This window comes from Primulina tabacum, chromosome 9 (genome assembly GCF_025594145.1).
Source record: "Primulina tabacum isolate GXHZ01 chromosome 9, ASM2559414v2, whole genome shotgun sequence".
NCBI lineage: Eukaryota > Viridiplantae > Streptophyta > Magnoliopsida > Lamiales > Gesneriaceae > Primulina > Primulina tabacum.
Window position 1 is genome coordinate 1,288,351 of NC_134558.1, and position 17,628 is coordinate 1,305,978.

General features: G+C 41.3%; 2 protein-coding genes across 2 annotated transcripts; both read right to left on the minus strand.

Annotated features, from left to right (window-relative positions):
* Positions 1-1,838: 1,838 nt before the first annotated feature.
* LOC142556397 (uncharacterized) lies at positions 1,839-3,038 on the minus strand. The gene is made up of 2 exons (XM_075667859.1): positions 2,695-3,038; positions 1,839-2,328 (listed from the first exon to the last, which is right to left on the minus strand). The coding sequence occupies exons 1-2, from the start codon at positions 3,036-3,038 to the stop codon at positions 1,839-1,841; spliced, it is 834 nt and encodes a 277-aa protein (XP_075523974.1).
* A 2,550-nt stretch (positions 3,039-5,588) lies between these two features.
* LOC142556398 (uncharacterized) lies at positions 5,589-6,246 on the minus strand. Its single transcript, XM_075667860.1, has 2 exons — positions 6,177-6,246; positions 5,589-6,115 (listed from the first exon to the last, which is right to left on the minus strand). Exons 1-2 carry the CDS (start codon positions 6,244-6,246, stop codon positions 5,589-5,591), a joined length of 597 nt encoding a protein of 198 aa, XP_075523975.1.
* Positions 6,247-17,628: the final 11,382 nt, after the last annotated feature.

Below are 17,628 nucleotides of genomic sequence, written 5' to 3' on the forward strand. Positions count from 1 at the left end.
ATTTTGTGCGATCAGTTGGGTCTTCAGTTTGCGATATAAACATCTCGTGAGTGATCCTAGATGCTGCACACTTAGGTAAATTATTAGTAACATAATTAACAAGTTTTGTTATTATCAAAATCAAGATTGCGAATTTGAAAAGTTCCAACAAAATGTATAACCTCAATTTCATTTTGTTGAAAACATTGTACTTCTCATTTCATAAACGTCGAATCATCATTAATATCATCCGTCAAGAATCATAATACAACAATACATAGGGATGATATTCATTTCATTGATTAACTGAAGATTTGATAGTTCTTATAAGACAGTTCATACATTGCTAACCCTCTTCGTAAAAACGAATCTTATAGGAGGGACATGCACCTCTGCATAAAATCATCTTATAAGAAAGCACATGTTTTCATCGTTAATTAGAATTTCCAGATGCAACACCGCTACTATCACTATCAATCCAATCATTCAATCATATAAAACTTCATTCAGGAATTTTATCGAACACCTTAAAGGCATTTAAAGTTCAACCCCTTTCATTCAAAATGCATACAATTGCACTACCATATATACATATTTACATAAATATATATCATGAAATGAATTTGAAAGGAGTTAGCATCATAAAATCATCAAAACACATATATATAGGATCATCTGATGCATTTAAGAAATGATTCCACTTACAACCCAATACACAAGTGCTTGCTAAGTTCTTGAGAAATTCCTACAACACAATAACAATAATAATATCATCAATCATTATATTAACAATCTTACCTCAACACTCAAACCAAACAACCCAATGTCTTCCCTTCAATCACTAAATCAAGAAATAAGCTTTCTTACCTTGCTCCTAAACTCTTGAGGAGAAGAACTTCTAATCTCCAAGCAAAGATTAAGGTTTCAATCAAAGATTAATGTCTTGGAAGAAGTTGGATTGAAGGAGAAATGAGGAACCCTAGCTTCCAAACCGTGAGAAGAGAAAAGAAGAGAAGGGAAATGAGGAAAATGAGAGTCTCGTTCGATTTTATGCCTTAAATCACCTAAAACACGCTTTTCCACTGTACTGGGCGCTGGGGCGGTCAAGTTTTACCGCCCTAGCGCGGATCTTACTGTCTGAAACCAAAAAATACAGATCTAGGTGCGCTGGGGCGGTCAAACATTACCGCCCTACCGCGAAACCTTCTGTCCCGGTGCGCGCTCTGCGCACAGCTTCTCCAAAGATTGCTCCAGAAAAGCTTCTTCCCCTCATAATTTGAAAAAGTGGTAAACATGAATGTTGTAGCTCTATGTGTTGGTTGCCTCTCCAATTGTCCTCATGTCATTTGAAGGTCTGAATAAAGAGTTATGCTTAATTTACCAACATGTGTCACTGGAGGAACGACGATATACATGATACTCTTCGGGGCGCTTTTGGCTTGTTTTTCACAATGATTTGAACAAAATTCAAAATGAAAGTTATAGCTTTATGTCTTATCTTTCTAATGAAAGTAACCTCACATAAATCGAATCAATAAACAAAACATTATGCTAAAAACTACAACTACTGCCAGTTTAATACTGTTTCAGCACTTTCATTACCTATTTGACTAAATATCAACTTTCTATTCTACCCATACATTCTCTGTTTCATTCCATATCATTCAATACCATTCATATCATATCTTGAAGCCATAAACCATCACCATACATCACATATCCTAAACGATCATCATAACAAACCATAAAAAGAATAAGAAACATACTTAATCATAATCATTACCTTATATCATAAACATACGAATATTTGGGTGTTACAATTCTCTCCTCCTTAAGAAATTTTGTCCCCGAAATTGCCATTACTGTGCGAATAACTCAAGATATCGTTGTTTCATTTCCTCCTCTGGCTCCCACATTGCCTCTTCAACCAACTGATTACACCAAAGAATCTTGATAATGTTGATCTCCTTATTCCTCAGTACTTTAACCTTGCGATCTAAAATCTGGATTGGTACTTCTTGATAAGTCAAGTTCGGCATCAAGTCCAACGGTTCATGTTTGAGAACATGGGAAGGGTTCGAGATGTACTTCCTGAGCATTGAGACGTGAAATACATTGTGGACTCTATCCAAGTCCGGCGGTAAGGCTAGACGATATTCTCTTTCTCCAATCCTGTCCAGAATTTCAAATGGGCCGATAAATCTTGGGCTCAGCTTTCCTTTCCTGCCAAATCTCATAATGCCATTGAGAGGAGCAATTTTGACAAATACATGATCTCCAACTTCAAACTCCAAAGGCCTTCTTCGGTTATCGGCATAACTTTTCTGTCTGGATTGGGCCGTTTTGATTCTGTCCCGAATTAAAGCAATCACATCAGCTGTCTATTGGACCAATTCTGGTCCTAACATCTTTCTTTCACCGACTTCATCCCAGTTCAACGGTGACCTACATCTCCTACCGTACAATGCCTCATATGGTGCTTGATAACTATTGTTATATTTAAATTCCTCAAGTGGCAATTTAGAATCCCAGCTACGAGGAAAATAAATCGTGCAGGCTCGTAGCATATCTTCAAGAATCTGAATCACCCTTTCTGACTGCCCGTCACTCTGAGGATGATATGCTGTGCTAAAAGCCAACCCGGTGCCCAAGGCTCTGTGCAAGCTCTTCCAGAATTCAGAAGTAAATCTCGGGTCACTATCAGATACAATTGACACAGGGATTCCATGAAGTCTCACAATCTCTGCTACATAGACTTCAGCATACTGGTTCATTGTAAACGTCGTCTTGACCAGAAGAAAATGAGCCGACTTGGTTAACATGTCAACAATCACCCAGATGGAGTTGTAACCCTTTGGTGTTCTTGGAAGTCCCAATACGAAGTCCATGGTGATGTGCTCCCACTTCCACTGAGGTATTGGGAGAGATTGCAAAGTTCCAGCAGGTCTTTGGTGCTCAATCTTTACCTGCTGACATGTTAGACATTCGGATATAAACTTTTCGATATCATTTTTCATACCTGACGGCCACCAGTATAGACGTCGGAGATCCTGATACATCTTTGTGCTACCTGGATGTATCGAATATGGCGCGGTATGAGCCTCTGTCAAAACATCCCGACGAATGTCATTACCACTGGGAACACATATCCGACCTCTCAACGTTAACAAATCATCAGTGTTCATTGCAAACTCTGTATTTCCTTTCTCATCGGCTTTGGATCACAATTCCATCAACTGATTGTAATGAGGCTGCTCCTGTCGTATCCTATCTGTCAACGTAGGTCGAAAACCAAAGCTTAAAGTTTAGCTATGATCCCTTGCTCTACCATAGCGATATCGTTCCTCTGAAGATCCAATAACAACGGCTTTTGAATCAATGAGCTCAAAGAAGAAACTGACTTGCGGCTCAAAGCATCTGCAACAACGTTTGCTTTACCTGGGTGGTAGCTAATGGTCACATCATAATCTTTAACAAGTTCTAACCACGTCCTCTACTGTATATTGAGTTCTTTCTGTGAGAATAGATATTTCAAGCTCTTGTGGTCTGTGAAAACTTCACATTTCTCGCCAAACAGATAATGCCTCCATATTTTCAATGCAAAGAACACAGCAGCCAACTCAAGATCATGGGTGGGATAATTTTTCTCATAGTCCTTCAACTGACGAGAAGCATAAGCGATTACTTTCCCATGCTGCATTAGTACAGCTCCAAGTCCCATCTTTGACGCATCAGTGTATACAATAAAATCTTCAGTGCGGCACGAAAGTGCTAGGATAGGGGCTGATGTCAACTTGTCTTTCAACACTTGAAATCCGTGTTGGCACTCGTTTGTCCACTAAAACTTCACCGCTTTCCTCGTCAGATTGGTTAATGGCAGGGCTATTTTGGAGAAATTGGCAATAAAACGTCGATAATAACCTGCCAAACCAAGAAAACTACGCACCTCAGAGATTGTCGTATGAATAGGCCATTGTTTAATCGCTTCAATCTTCATGGGATCCACTGCAATTCCGTCTCTCGAAACGATATGGCCCAGAAATGATACTTGCTCTAACCAGAATTCACACTTTTTCAACTTTGCGTATAACTGATTTTCCCTCAATAACTGCAATACAGTTCTGAGATGCTCGGCATGAAGTTCCCGAGTCTTTGAATAAATCAAGATATCGTCAATGAAAACGATAACAAAGCTATCCAGATATGGCTTGAAGACCCGGTTCATTAGATCCATGAAGACAGACGGAGCATTCGTCAACCCGAATGACATGACTAAGAACTCATAATGGCCATACCTGGTTCTGAATGCAGTTTTAGGGACATCGGCTTCCCTAAATTTCAGCTGATAATAACCAGAACGCAGGTTGATCTTTGAAAACACTGTCGCTCCCTACATCTGATCAAAAAGATCGTCAATCCTCGACAATGGATATTTATTCTTGATCGTGTCTTTGTTGATCTCTCTGTAATCAATGCATAACCGCAAAGATCCATATTTCTTTTTGACAAATAAAACCGGAGCTCCCCACGGAGAAGAACTCGGACGAATAAAGCCTTTGTCTAATAGATCCTGCAACTGATTCTTCAGCTCCTTCATTTCAGTCGGGGCCATACGGTAAGGAGCTTTTGAAATCGGAGCAGTACTTGGAACCACGTCAAGCACAAACTCAACTTCACGGTCAGGTGGTAATCCAGGCACATCATCTGCAAATATGTCAGGAAAATCCCAAACCACCTCAATCTCATTCAACTTCATCGTCATCTCAATATTCACATCTATCACAGCAGCTAAAAACCCCTGACACCCCGTTGATAACATTTCCTGAGCTTTGAGACAAGAAATACAAGGATTGCACAACGAAATACCTGAACTCTGGAAAATCCCGCTATCATCATCTTCTGTAGGAAATCGCACCTTCTTAGCCACGCAATCAATAACGGCACAATATGACAATAGCCAGTCCATTCCCAAAATAACATCAAACGCCACCATGGGAATAACAATAAGATCAGCAAAATAGATTTTCTCATTAACTTGTACTGTACAACCTTTAAGAATACTAGAAGGCCATATTTCGTCTCCCGATGACAACAAAATACTATAGTGGAGGGTTCATAAGATAGAACAACATTCAAGGAGTGCAAAAAAATTTCAGACATAAAAGAATACGTAGCACCAGTGTCAATCAATGTAATAGCGGCCTTGCCTGAAATTAAGATAGTACCTGATATAATAGAAGAATCAGGATTCGCGCCTTCTTTGGTCATTGTGAAGATTCTGCCTTGAACCCTGTCCTTCCCTTTCTCACCCTTTACTGGACAATTTTTGATGACGTGTCCAACACCTCCACAACGAAAGCATCGATTACTTCCAAAGAAACACTCATCTGTATGCATTTTGCCACATTTTGGACATACAGGTCGATCATACGCAGGCGGTGGAATAGGAGCTTTGGGTCGATGCTTCTCTTTCTCTTTGCCTCTGAACTTACCCTTACCCTTCCATCCAGATCCTTGGCCCTTAACAGAAAATCTTGGCGCTTCAACTGTTTTTCTCTTTTAATTTCCTTCTCGTACTGCTCAGCCATCTTTGCTTTTTCAACAATCTCTTAATATGAAGCAGCTTTAGACATTCGAACGTCTCTTTTAATTTCAGCCCGAATACCTCTAAGAAAATGCTCGCCCTTTTCGATGTCATTACTGGCCAGATATGGAGAAAACTGACACCCCTCTTCGAATTTGAGAATATACTCTTGAATTGACATATTTTCTTGCTTCAGTTCTAGAAATTCCTTCACTTTCTGACTTCGAACATCTCGAGGAAAATATTTGTCGTAGAATAAATCTTTAAACTCTTGCCACTTGAGTGCTGAGACATTAACTGATATCTTGGTGGCATCCCACCAAGTCCTCTCCGTCTTTGTCAGTAGAAAAATGGCACAGCTAACTCGATCTTTATTGTCAAACTGCAGATAATCATAAATAGCCTCCACAGCTTTGACACATTCCAAGGCGACCATGGGATCAGTGCTACCATCAAATTCTGGTGGCTTCATCTTACGAAATCTTTCGTATGCACCATCACTACTGGGCTCGGGCCTCACTTGCTCTCTCTCTCTCTCCCTCGCCCTGCATTCTGCATCCGTAAGAGCTGCTGGATTTGCTCACTGTGTACCTTTGCCTGTTCTTTCAGTAACTTGTTAATTCACCAACCACTCTAGATGATGAACTATCCTCCACTTCTGGAGCTTTACGTTTAGGCGGCATGATCCTATAATACATATTAGTTTAAAACCATTTCCATACATAATATATCGTAATTATTGAGGCTACACATCCATATTATATCAAATAATGCAGATACATACATACCGAATTGTCGACAGCAGAAGAAGTCATATGCCAAATCATTGGTCCGAAAATCTCGGCTCTGATACCACTAAATGTATCACTCTTGGCTAAAACACATAATCAGTGCGGAAGATTTTAAATATAATTTGGAGAAAAAGTGTTATTTTTTTAAAAAATTTGGGCAGCATCTCCCCGCAATTAGGACATGCCACCTGTCTCAAGCAACACATAAATACTTGCAAAAGATTTTCATTTACATCAGATACCAGGTAATATAGCATCTACATATATTTCTAATTCAAATACCAAACAAGATTTTCAAGGTTTACCAAAATAACCAAAAGTTCAACACATCAAAATCGCATCCAACCAATATCTCCAAAGTTTGGCATATACCCTTCTCTCGCTTCAACAACTCAGGGATGATCAGTCTTTCTTACTTGTTCCTGCATCACATGAACATAACTGGAATGAGTATAAAACTCAGCAAATGGAATTAATACTAACAAGATATATATATATCATTTTATTGTAAAACATAAAATGTACAACCTCAATTTCATTTTGTTGAAAACATTGTACTTCTCATTTCATAAACGTCGAATCATCATTAATATCATCCGTCAAGAATCATAATACAACAATACATAGGGATGATATTCATTTCATTGATTAACTGAAGAATTGATAGTTCTTATAAGATAGTTCATACATTGCTAACTCTCTTCGTAAAAACTAATATTATAGGAGGGACATGTACCTCTGCATAAAATGCATCTTATAAGAGAGCACAAGTTTTCATCGTTAATTGGCCAATTACATTGCGGATTTAGAATTGCCAGAGGCAACACCGCTACTATCACTATCAATCCAATCACTCAATCATATAAAACTTCATTTAGGAATTTTATCGAACACCTTAAAGGCATCATTTAAAGTTTAACTCCTTTCATTCAAAATGCATATAATTACACTACCATATATACATATTTACATATATATATATATCATGAATGGAATTTGAAAGGAGTTAGCATCATAAAATCATCAAAACACATACATATAGGATCATGTGATGCATTTAAGAAATGATTCCACTTACAACCCAATACACAAGTGCTTGCTAAGTTCTTGAGAAATTCCTACAACACAATAACAATAATAATACCATCAATCATTATATTAATAATCTTAACTCAACACTCAAACCAAACAACCCAATGTCTTCCCTTCAATCACTAAACCAAGAAATAAGCATTCTTACCTTGCTCCTAAACTCTTGAGGAGAAGAACTTCTAATCTCCAAGCAAAGATTAAGGTTTCAATCAAAGATGAATGTCTTGGAAGAAGTTGGATTGAAGGAGAAATGAGGAATCCTAGCTTCCAAACCGTGAGAAGAGAAAAAAAGAGAAGGAAAATGAGGAAAATGAGAGTCTCATTCGATTTTATGCCTTAAATCACCCAAAACACGCCTTTCCACTGTACTGGGAGCTGGGGCGGTCAAGTTTTGCCGCCCTAGCGCGGAACTTACTGTCCGAAAACCAAAAATACAGATCCAGGCGCGCTGGGGCAATCAAACATTACTGCCCTAGCGCGGCACCTTCTGTCCCGGCGCGTGCTCTGCGCACAGCTTCTCCAAAGATTGCTCCAGAAATGCCTCTTCCCCTCATAATTTGAAAAAGTGGTAAACATGAAAGTTGTAGCTATGTGTTGGCTTGCATCTCCAATTAGCCTCATGTCATTTGAAGGTCTGTGTAGAACCTGTAACTTAGACTACGTATAAGCCATGCATAATTCTAGTATTTTAAATTAAAATGATTTTATTGCATGAGTATTTAAATTTAATTATTTCATGCAGTAGTTTAATTTTTATCATTTCAGTTATTTCAGTGAGGCCGGACGGGAGTTGGAGTTTTGAGATAGAATTTAAGATTCAGAAAACATTCCAGGATTTATTTTTAGCTAGCAAGTAAGTTCATTTAATTTAATAAGGAGGTTTGAGGATTTAATTTAATTACTTGAGGTGAGTAGGAAATGAGTCCATATAAGTTCCTTTAATTAAGGGATTAATTCACTAAATTATTTAAGGGATTAGTGAGGCTTTTAAGGGTTATAAATTTAGTAAATAAGAAAAATTTTTCCCTCCATTTAAATGGTAAAATTCGGCCACCCTTAGTTGCTAGAACATTCCTTGCCAACACATCACCTTTGACCCTTTCTTTGTATTTAATTAGTAGGATAATTCTTTGATTTTTGGAGCACCATTTAATTAATAATCAACCTTATCCTAGCCTTGTTGTGCATGGTAGAATCGGCCACACCTCATCCTTAATCCCTCCAACCAATATTTGATAGCAACAAAAAATTCAAATTTCAAAATGAGGGAGACTTGGTCTTGATTTGTCCCTTATATTTTTGCACCCATCTCCCTCACTCCCCTAACCATTTCCCCATCTCCCTAATCTCAAAAATAAGAGCCATTTCAGAGTAGAAAACCGTGGGTTGCATAGCTAGACACGAGGAATAATTCAGTAGCAAGCTAGGTAGCAAAGCGCTCCACTCCTCCGCGCCGAATCGTTTCATTCTTTCATTTTCTTTCGAAACGAAACCAAGGCATGTATATATATTTAATTGCTCTTCAATCAAGTCATATTATCATTTCAAAACATCACATGTACATAGATTTGAAATGGAAAACCGAAATACATGACAAAACATTTTGAAACCATGATGCAGATTTTCGGATTTCTCCCTTGTGCTCTCACGTTTGCTGCTGTTTTAGTTGCTACAGGTTATGGTTCGACTCCAGGCTCCCAAGGCAACTCCTATACATGTACTAGAAGGGTTTAGGACTATGTTGATACATTAGTTCAGCCCCCACGCTTGCTGGAAGTCGAAATGACAGCAACCTCCCCATAGGTGCAGAAATGTGTTTCGAAAATTCAGTTGCTGTCAAAAAGGGAAATGAAACTGATCATGGCTGCCCCAAGGCCTATAGCCATGGTTAGATCACTTCCCTAGCATGTCTAAGACATGACTAAGTCGCCCTTTTGGTGGCTTGGTCCATGGTGAATCGGTTTAGAAATTAAAACTCAAGAACAGCACAGCATCCTTTCGGCCCTCCCCTTTTTCCAGCATGTGTGTTTCGAATTGGTGGAATGGTGTGGATCTTGTTTGGCCTATGGCCCTTAGCCACGGTTCATACCATGCCCCTAGATGTCTAGATCATGTCATGGTCAATCAAATGACCACTGGAACGGTCCATGATAGCAAAATAAGAACAAGAGCCCGACGTGCAGAATGTGTTCTCGGGTAGGAACTTTTCTATTGTTGTTGGTGTGATGCGAATTGTGGCTGGCCTAGGGCCCTTAGCCATGGTTCAAATCATTCCTTGAGATGTTGGTAAGAGTCTCTGGTCGGTGGTTCAAGCCCCAATGGCCTGTAGTCTCGAAAACGACTTAAGAAACCTAAGCACAGTTGCTGTATTTTGTGGACAGCAACTTGCTGTGACGGTTCAGTGGCTTGTTCGAGTTCTCGGTTGGCTTTTAGCCCATGGCCTTGGACTGGACAGTGCCTCATTGAGTTGTAAAGGTCATGTTTTTGACCGTTCATCATTCGGATCATTTTTGAGGTCGTACGAGAATTTACGGTGCGATGTGCCAAATTGACTCTCGAAAGAGCGTTTCATGTTTTGGCCTCCATTCACCTAGATTTCGGCCCTCACCATTTTAGGAGCATTATTTTATCTTTTTAGGCATATTTTAATCATGACTACATGATGATTCAGTGTTGGTTCGGGTTGGTTCGGAGTCGTGATTAAATACAAAGTCGGTAGGCGTAATTGTCACATTTTTGAAGGTTATTACATAGTTTGGTCCCATAAAACTATTGCATATTTTTCATGGCATATTTAGGCTGCAGCGAGCCTGGGAGCGATCCAATCCATTCAGTAAAATTGTTACAGGATATTTAATTCAGTTATTTAATTATATTACGTGCAAAAATACAAATTTTGAGATTTATGCGATATGGCTTGTGGTCACTTTACTACCATGATTAAATCCGGTCGCCAGTTACCGGTCCGATCGTCAGTTACCAGTTATGAGAGCATTACTAAGTCCTGTCGCCAGTTACCGGTCAGTTCAGTTGTTTCACCCAGTACTATGGCAGTGGTCTGATCAGACGTACATTACTAAGTCCTGTCGCCAGTTACAGGCCCGGTCGCTAGTTACCGGTCAGTTCAGTTCAGGGATCACATGCGTAGACCTTAATCTCACCAGAAAATTATTACAGGCTATTTCAGTACAGGGCTCCAAGGAGCAAACATTTTCACTATGATTTTCAGTTCAGTTATGCACGTATTATAATTAATCATGACACGACATTTTTACGTTATGCCTCATGACATGATATTTTCACTTGCATGCAAGCTTATTATTTATTTACTTACTTGCTATTTACGATATATGCATGTTGAGTCTTTAGACTCACTAGACTTGATTGTTGTAGGTGCTGATGATGTCGGGACCGAGGGCGGGGACCAGTGAGCAGGCTCGAGTCGGCAGTAGTAGGACCCGAGGACCTCAGTTCAGCATTTATTATTATTTGATGGCTCAAACATTTTAATTATTGTTAGAAAAATCTTTTTCTGTTATTTCGAAAATGTTAATTTCTTCCGCTGCCACTTTGAACATCAAACTTTATTTATCAGTTCAGTTATGAATGAAGAAATTTTAATTATTTAAAAGAAAAATTTTAAATTTTTCGCAAATTTTCAAGTAAGGATTTTTAGGCCTCGACAGCTGGTATCAGAGCAATGGTTCTGTATAGGGTTGTACTACTACTGATCTCGAGAAGCTCATTAAGTCACGTCTTCGGTCTGTAAGTTTTACATTTACGCATTTCATTTAAAGCATGAAATATTTTCAACAGCATGATTTCATGAGATATTTTTTTTCGCCCAGATTTTATTGGTCAGTATTTAAATTTAAATTAATGATGGAATTATGCATGTTAGTTACGTATGGGTTATGTATGGAATAGTATGCCCCCTAGGCGTATCCTCGAGCGCAATAGAGATGAGGAGCCTCGCCGAGAGGACAGGAAGGAGCAGAGACAAGAGAGAGACCTACCACCTCCACCACCGCCTCCACCGGACATGAATGCCCAGATGCTGGCTGGGATGACTCAGTTCTTCGCACAGTTTGCGGGGAACAATGCGGTGGCGACCAGGCCGATCGGGCCCGAGGCTGTTTACGAGAGATTTATGAAGATGCGTCCGAAGGAGTTTTCAGGGACGTCGGACCCCATGATTGCCGAGGGCTGGATCAAGTCCCTCGAGGTTATCTTCGAGTTTATGGAGCTTGGAGATTCAGATCGAGTTCGTTGTGCCTCTTATCTGTTCGGAGGAGATGCCCGCTTATGGTGGGAAGGAGCTTCAGTAGCCCTTAACTTGGCTACGCTGTCTTGGACACGCTTCACGGAGGTATTCTATTCCAAATATTTTATGGAGGAGGTGCGCACCAGGTTGACCACTGAGTTCATGAGCCTGAGACAGGGAGATTCGACTGTTACGGAGTTCATCCGTAAGTTTGAGAGGGGTTGCCATTTTGCGCCCCTGATCGCGAATGATGCCAGAGCTAAGTTTATGCATTTCTTGGTGGGTCTACGGCCGATCTTGCGCCGTGATGTTAGGGTGTCTGACCCTACTTCTTATGAGGTCGCTGTCTCCAAAGCCTTAGCCGCAGAGCAGGATCAGCGGGACATCAAGAGAGACCGTCAGGGCAAGCGCCCAATCCAGGTACCACACCGCCCTCCTCCTTAGCAGCATCAGTATCAGAACAAGAGGCCGTATCACGGCCCGCCCAGAAACAGAGGAGGACCTCAGCAGCAGCAGCAGCAGCAGGGACGTGCCGTTCCGAGGACCTTTGAGCATCCGCCTTGCCCTAAATGCTCACGCCGCCATGCCGGAGTATGTATGTTTGGCTCAGAGAAGTGTTACAAGTGTGGTAGCGCAGGCCACACGCTGCCGTATTGCCCTCAGAAGAACCTGCCTACCCAGGGCAGAGTGTTTACTCTCCATGCGACGGAGACGAACCCCGATACTATGTTGATGGCAGGTACTTTGCAGCTTTAAGTTTACATTTGAGATTTAATGTTTTGGGAAACGGGATTTAGATTTTGAACTTAGTTTTTGCGATAGGATTTCATGCTCTACTCAGTATTTATTTTCGGGATTTAGTTAGAAGAACTGTGACCTTTGCATGTCTATAAGCTTAGCTCTTGTGATTATTGGGTTCCGCTTAGTGTTCCGAACTTTCAGGGAGAATTTTCATAGCTGGCTCAGCTACCAAGGCCTTGATAGATTCAGGGGCTACTCACTCATTCATTTCAGAGGTCTTTGCTAATTTCCTCAAAGTTAAGACCATTGGGCTAGATATAGCCTATTCCGTAGTACTGCCGTCTGCCGAGGAGATGGCAGCCACCAATGTGATCTGAGACATAGATCTTGAGCTCCATGGCAACCTTGTTTATGCGGATCTTATCATACTGCCGATGACAGAGTTTGACATCATTCTAGGGATGGATTGGCTACTGCGGAACAGAGTTTTGATTGACTTCCAGCGGAGATCTGTTTTAGTCCGACCACCTGGAATGACGCAGTTCTTATTTGAGCCAGACAGGTACTTTCCTTTACCGCGCATTATTCCATATGTTCAAGCTAGGAAGCTCATGCATAGAGGGTGTCGGGCGTTTCTAGCGACCTTTGTATCTGTCCCCGAGGCGCCCAGTCAGTCAGCCTCAGATGTTCCGATTGTTGGAGACTTCTTAGACGTTTTTCCTGAGGACGTCTCTAGTATGCCACCTGAGAGGGAGGTGGAGATTTCTATCGAGCTTATGCCAGGTACGATTCCGATCTCCAAAGCACCGTACCGACTTGCACCGACAGAGATGGCAGAGCTTAAGAAGCAGATTCAGGAACTTCTTGACAATGAGTTCATTCACCCTAGTTTCTCACCTTGGGGCGCGCCAGTCTTGTTTGTTAAGAAGAAAGATGTCTCTATGAGACTTTGTATTGACTATCGGGAGTTGAACATGGTTATAGTGAAGAATAAATATCCACTTCCGAGGATTGAGGATCTGTTTGACCAGTTGCAGGGAACTTCGATTTTCTCCAAGATAGATCTGCGTTCCGGTTATCACCAGTTGAGGGTGAGAGATGCTGATGTTTCAAAGACAGCTTTCAGGACTCGTTATGGCCACTACGAGTTCCTTGTGATGTCGTTCGGTTTGACGAATGCGCCAGCGATCTTCATGGATCTCATGAATCGCGTATTTCAGCAGTACCTCGATCAGTTTGTGATAGTGTTCATAGACGACATTCTCGTCTACTCCAAGAATCGGGAGGATCACAACAGGCATCTGACCACAGTGTTGCAGACATTGCAGAAGCACAAATTATTTGCAAAGTTCAGTAAATGCGAATTCTGGTTAGAGAAGATAGCGTTCTTAGGCCACATTGTTTCCAGCAGTGGCATTGAGGTAGACCCAGCGAAAGTTGCAGCAGTCAGAGATTGGGTTGTACCGCAGAATGCATCAGAGATCCGCAGTTTTCTTGGCTTAGCAGGATATTATCGGAAGTTCATCAAGGGATTCTCCTCGATTGCAGTTCCACTCACAGCACTGACCAAGAAGAATGTGAAATTTGTTTGGAGCGAGGAGTGTCAGAAGAGTTTCGATACTTTGAAGCAAGCTCTTATCTCAGCAACAGTTTTGGCCGTGCCGTCAGGGTCCGGTGAGTTTGTACTGTATACCGATGCTTCGAAGCTCGATCTTGGCACCGTATTGATGCAGCATGGGAAGGTAATAGCTTATGCTTCTAGACAGTTGAAGACTCATGAGAAGAACTACCCTACCCATGATCTAGAGTTGGCCGCCGTAGTTTTTGCACTGAAGATTTGGAGGCACTATCTATATGGAGAGAAGTGCCAGATCTTTACCGACCACAAGAGCCTCAAGTATTTCTTTACGCAGAAGGAACTGAACATGCGTCAGAGGCGTTGGTTGGAGCTGGTGAAGGATTATGATTGTGACATTAGCTACCACCCGGGTAAAGCTAATGTAGTTGCGGATGCACTGAGCAGGAAAGTTGCAGCGATGGCCCATTTGACAGTTTTGAGACCTCTTCAGTTTGAGATGCAGAGGTTTGATCTCGAGACTTATCCTCAAGGTAGAGTTCCCCGTCTTTCTACCTTGACCATTCAGTCTTCCCTTTTGGACCGTATTCGCAGTGGTCAGTCATCAGATGAGCAGTTGGCCAAGTGGAAGCAGAGAGATGAGGCCAAGGGCAGTGTCTTGTATTCAGTCAGCGATGGTATTGTGAGGTACCGAGTCAGGATATGGGTTCCTAGCAGTGATTCTGTCCGAGCAGATATTCTATCAGAAGCCCATATGTCGCCGTACTCTATTCATCCAGGGAATACGAAGATGTACAAAGATCTGCAGCTATTGTATTGGTGGCCTGGTATGAAGAAGGACATCAGACGATTTGTATCCGAGTGTCTGACCTGTCAGTTAGTGAAGGCCGAGCATCAGAGACCAGCAGGGTTGCTCAAGCCTCTTCCTATTCCCGAGTAGAAGTGGGAGAATGTTACCATGGACTTTGTGACCGGATTACCGAGGTCAGCCAGAGGATCGAATGCCATCTGGGTGATTGTAGATCGTCTTACCAAATCAGCGCACTTCTTGCCTATTAAGACGACTTTCACCATGGTTCAGTATGCGGAGTTGTATATTCGGGAGATAGTCCGACTCCATGGTATTCCAGTTTCTATCGTATCTGACAGAGATCCTAGATTCACTTCCGCGTTTTGGAAGAGCTTGCATTCAACTATGGGGACGAAGTTGCTGTTTAGCACAGCTTTCCATCCGCAGACAGATGGGCAGTCAGAGCGAGTCATTCAGATTTTGGAGGATCTTCTCCGTGCTTGCGTCATTGATTTCTCTGGGAGTTGGGAGTCGAACTTACCATTAGTAGAGTTCACCTATAACAACAGCTTTCAGTCGTCGATAGGAATGGCTCCGTATGAAGCTTTGTATGGTCGCAAGTGCAGATCTCCTGTTCACTGGGATGAAGTAGGAGAGAGAGCAGAGTTGGGTCCAGAGATTATTCAGCAGACTGTCAACGTAGTAGCCCGGATCCGTGATAGAATGAGGACTGCTCAGAGTTGACAGAAGAGTTATGCAGATCAGAGGAGGAGAGATTTAGAGTTCGCTGGACCATGTTTTTGTGAAAGTGGCACCTATGAAGGGTGTCATGCGATTTGGGAAAAAATAGAAGCTCAGTCCGAGATTTATTGGAGCATTTGAGATCCTTGACAGAGTTGGGACGCTAGCTTATCGTGTGGCTCTTCCGCCGAATCTGGTCGGAGTACACAATGTCTTTCACGTATCTATGCTGAGGAAGTATATGGCGAATCCTTCGCATGTCTTGAACTTCGAGCCGTTGCAGCTTACTCCGAACCTATCTTATGAGGAGAGGCCAGTGCAGATCCTAGACAGGCAGGAGAAGAAGCTTCGGAACAAGCTGGTTAGGCGAGTCAAAGTCAAATGGCTCAATCATTCAGAAAAGGAAGCTACATGGGAGTCTGAGCCGGAGATGAGAGATCGTTACCCCGAGTTATTCGGTGAGTTTTAATTTCGAGGATGAAATTTCTTTTAAGGGGGGGAGGATTGTAGAACCCGTAACTTAGACTACGTATAAGTCATGCATAATTCTAATATTTTAAATTAAAATGATTTTATTGCATGAGTATTTAAATTTAATTATTTCATGCAGTAGTTTAATTTTTAACATTTCAGTTATTTCAGTGAGGCCGGACGGGAGTTGGAGTTTTGAGATAGAATTTAAGATTCAGAAAACATTTCCAGGATTTATTTTTAGCTAGCAAGTAAGTTCATTTAATTTAATAAGGAGGTTTGAGGATTTAATTTAATTACTTGAGGTGAGTAGGAAATAAGTCCATATAAGTTCCTTTAATTAAGGGATTAATTCACTAAATTATTTAAGGGATTAGTGAGGCTTTTAAGGGTTATAAATTTAGTAAATAAGCAACATTTTTCCCTCCATTTAAATGGTAAAATTCGGCCACCCTTAGTTGCTAGAACATTCCTTGCCAACACATCACCTTTGACCCTTTCTTTGTATTTAATTAGTAGGATAATTCTTTGATTTTTGGAGCACCATTTAATTAATAATCAACCTTATCCTAGCCTTGTTGTGCAAGGTAGAATCGGCCACACCTCATCCTTAATCCCTCCAACCAATATTTGATAGCAACTAAAAATTCAAATTTCAAAATGAGGGAGACTTGGTCTTGATTTGTCCCTTATATTTTTGCACCCATCTCTCTCACTCCCCTAACCATTTCCCCATCTCCCTAATCTCGAAAATCAGAGCCATTTCAGAGTAGAAAACCGTGGGTTGCATAGCTAGACACAAGAGGAAAAATTCAGTAGCAAGCTAGGTAGCAAAGCGCTCCACTCCTCCGCGCCGAATCGTTTCATTCTTTCGTTTTCTTTCGAAACGAAACCAAGGCATGTATATATATTTAATTGCTCTTCAATCAAGTCATATTATCATTTCAAAACATCACATGTACATAGATTTGAAAGGGACAACCGAAATACATGACAAAACATTTTGAAACCATGATGCAGATTTTCGGATTTCTCCCTTGTGCTCTCACGTTTGCTGCTGTTTCAGTTGCTACAGGTTATGGTTCGACTCCAGGCTCCCAAGGCAACTCCTAGACATGTACTAGAAGGGTTTAGGACCATGTTGATCCATTAGTTCAGCCCCCACGCTTGCTGGAAGTCGAAATGACAGCAACCTCCCCATAGGTGCAGAAATGTGTTTCGAAAATTCAGTTGCTGTCAAAAAGGGAAATGAAACTGATCATGGCTGCCCCAAGGCCTATATCCATGGTTAAATCACTTCCCTAGCATGTCTAAGACGTGACTAAGTCACCCTTTTGGTGGTTTGGTCCATGGTGAATCGGTTTTTAAATTAAAACTCAAGAACAGCACAGCATCCTTTCGGCCCTCCCCTTTTTCCAGCATGTGTGTTTCGAATTGGTGGAATGGTGTGGATCTTGGTTGGCCTATGGCCCTTAGCCACGGTTCATACCATGCCCCTAGATGTCTAGATCGTGTCATGGTCAATCAAATGACCACTGGAACGGTCCATGATAGCAAAATAAGAACAAAAGCCCGACGTGCAGAATGTGTTCTCGGGTA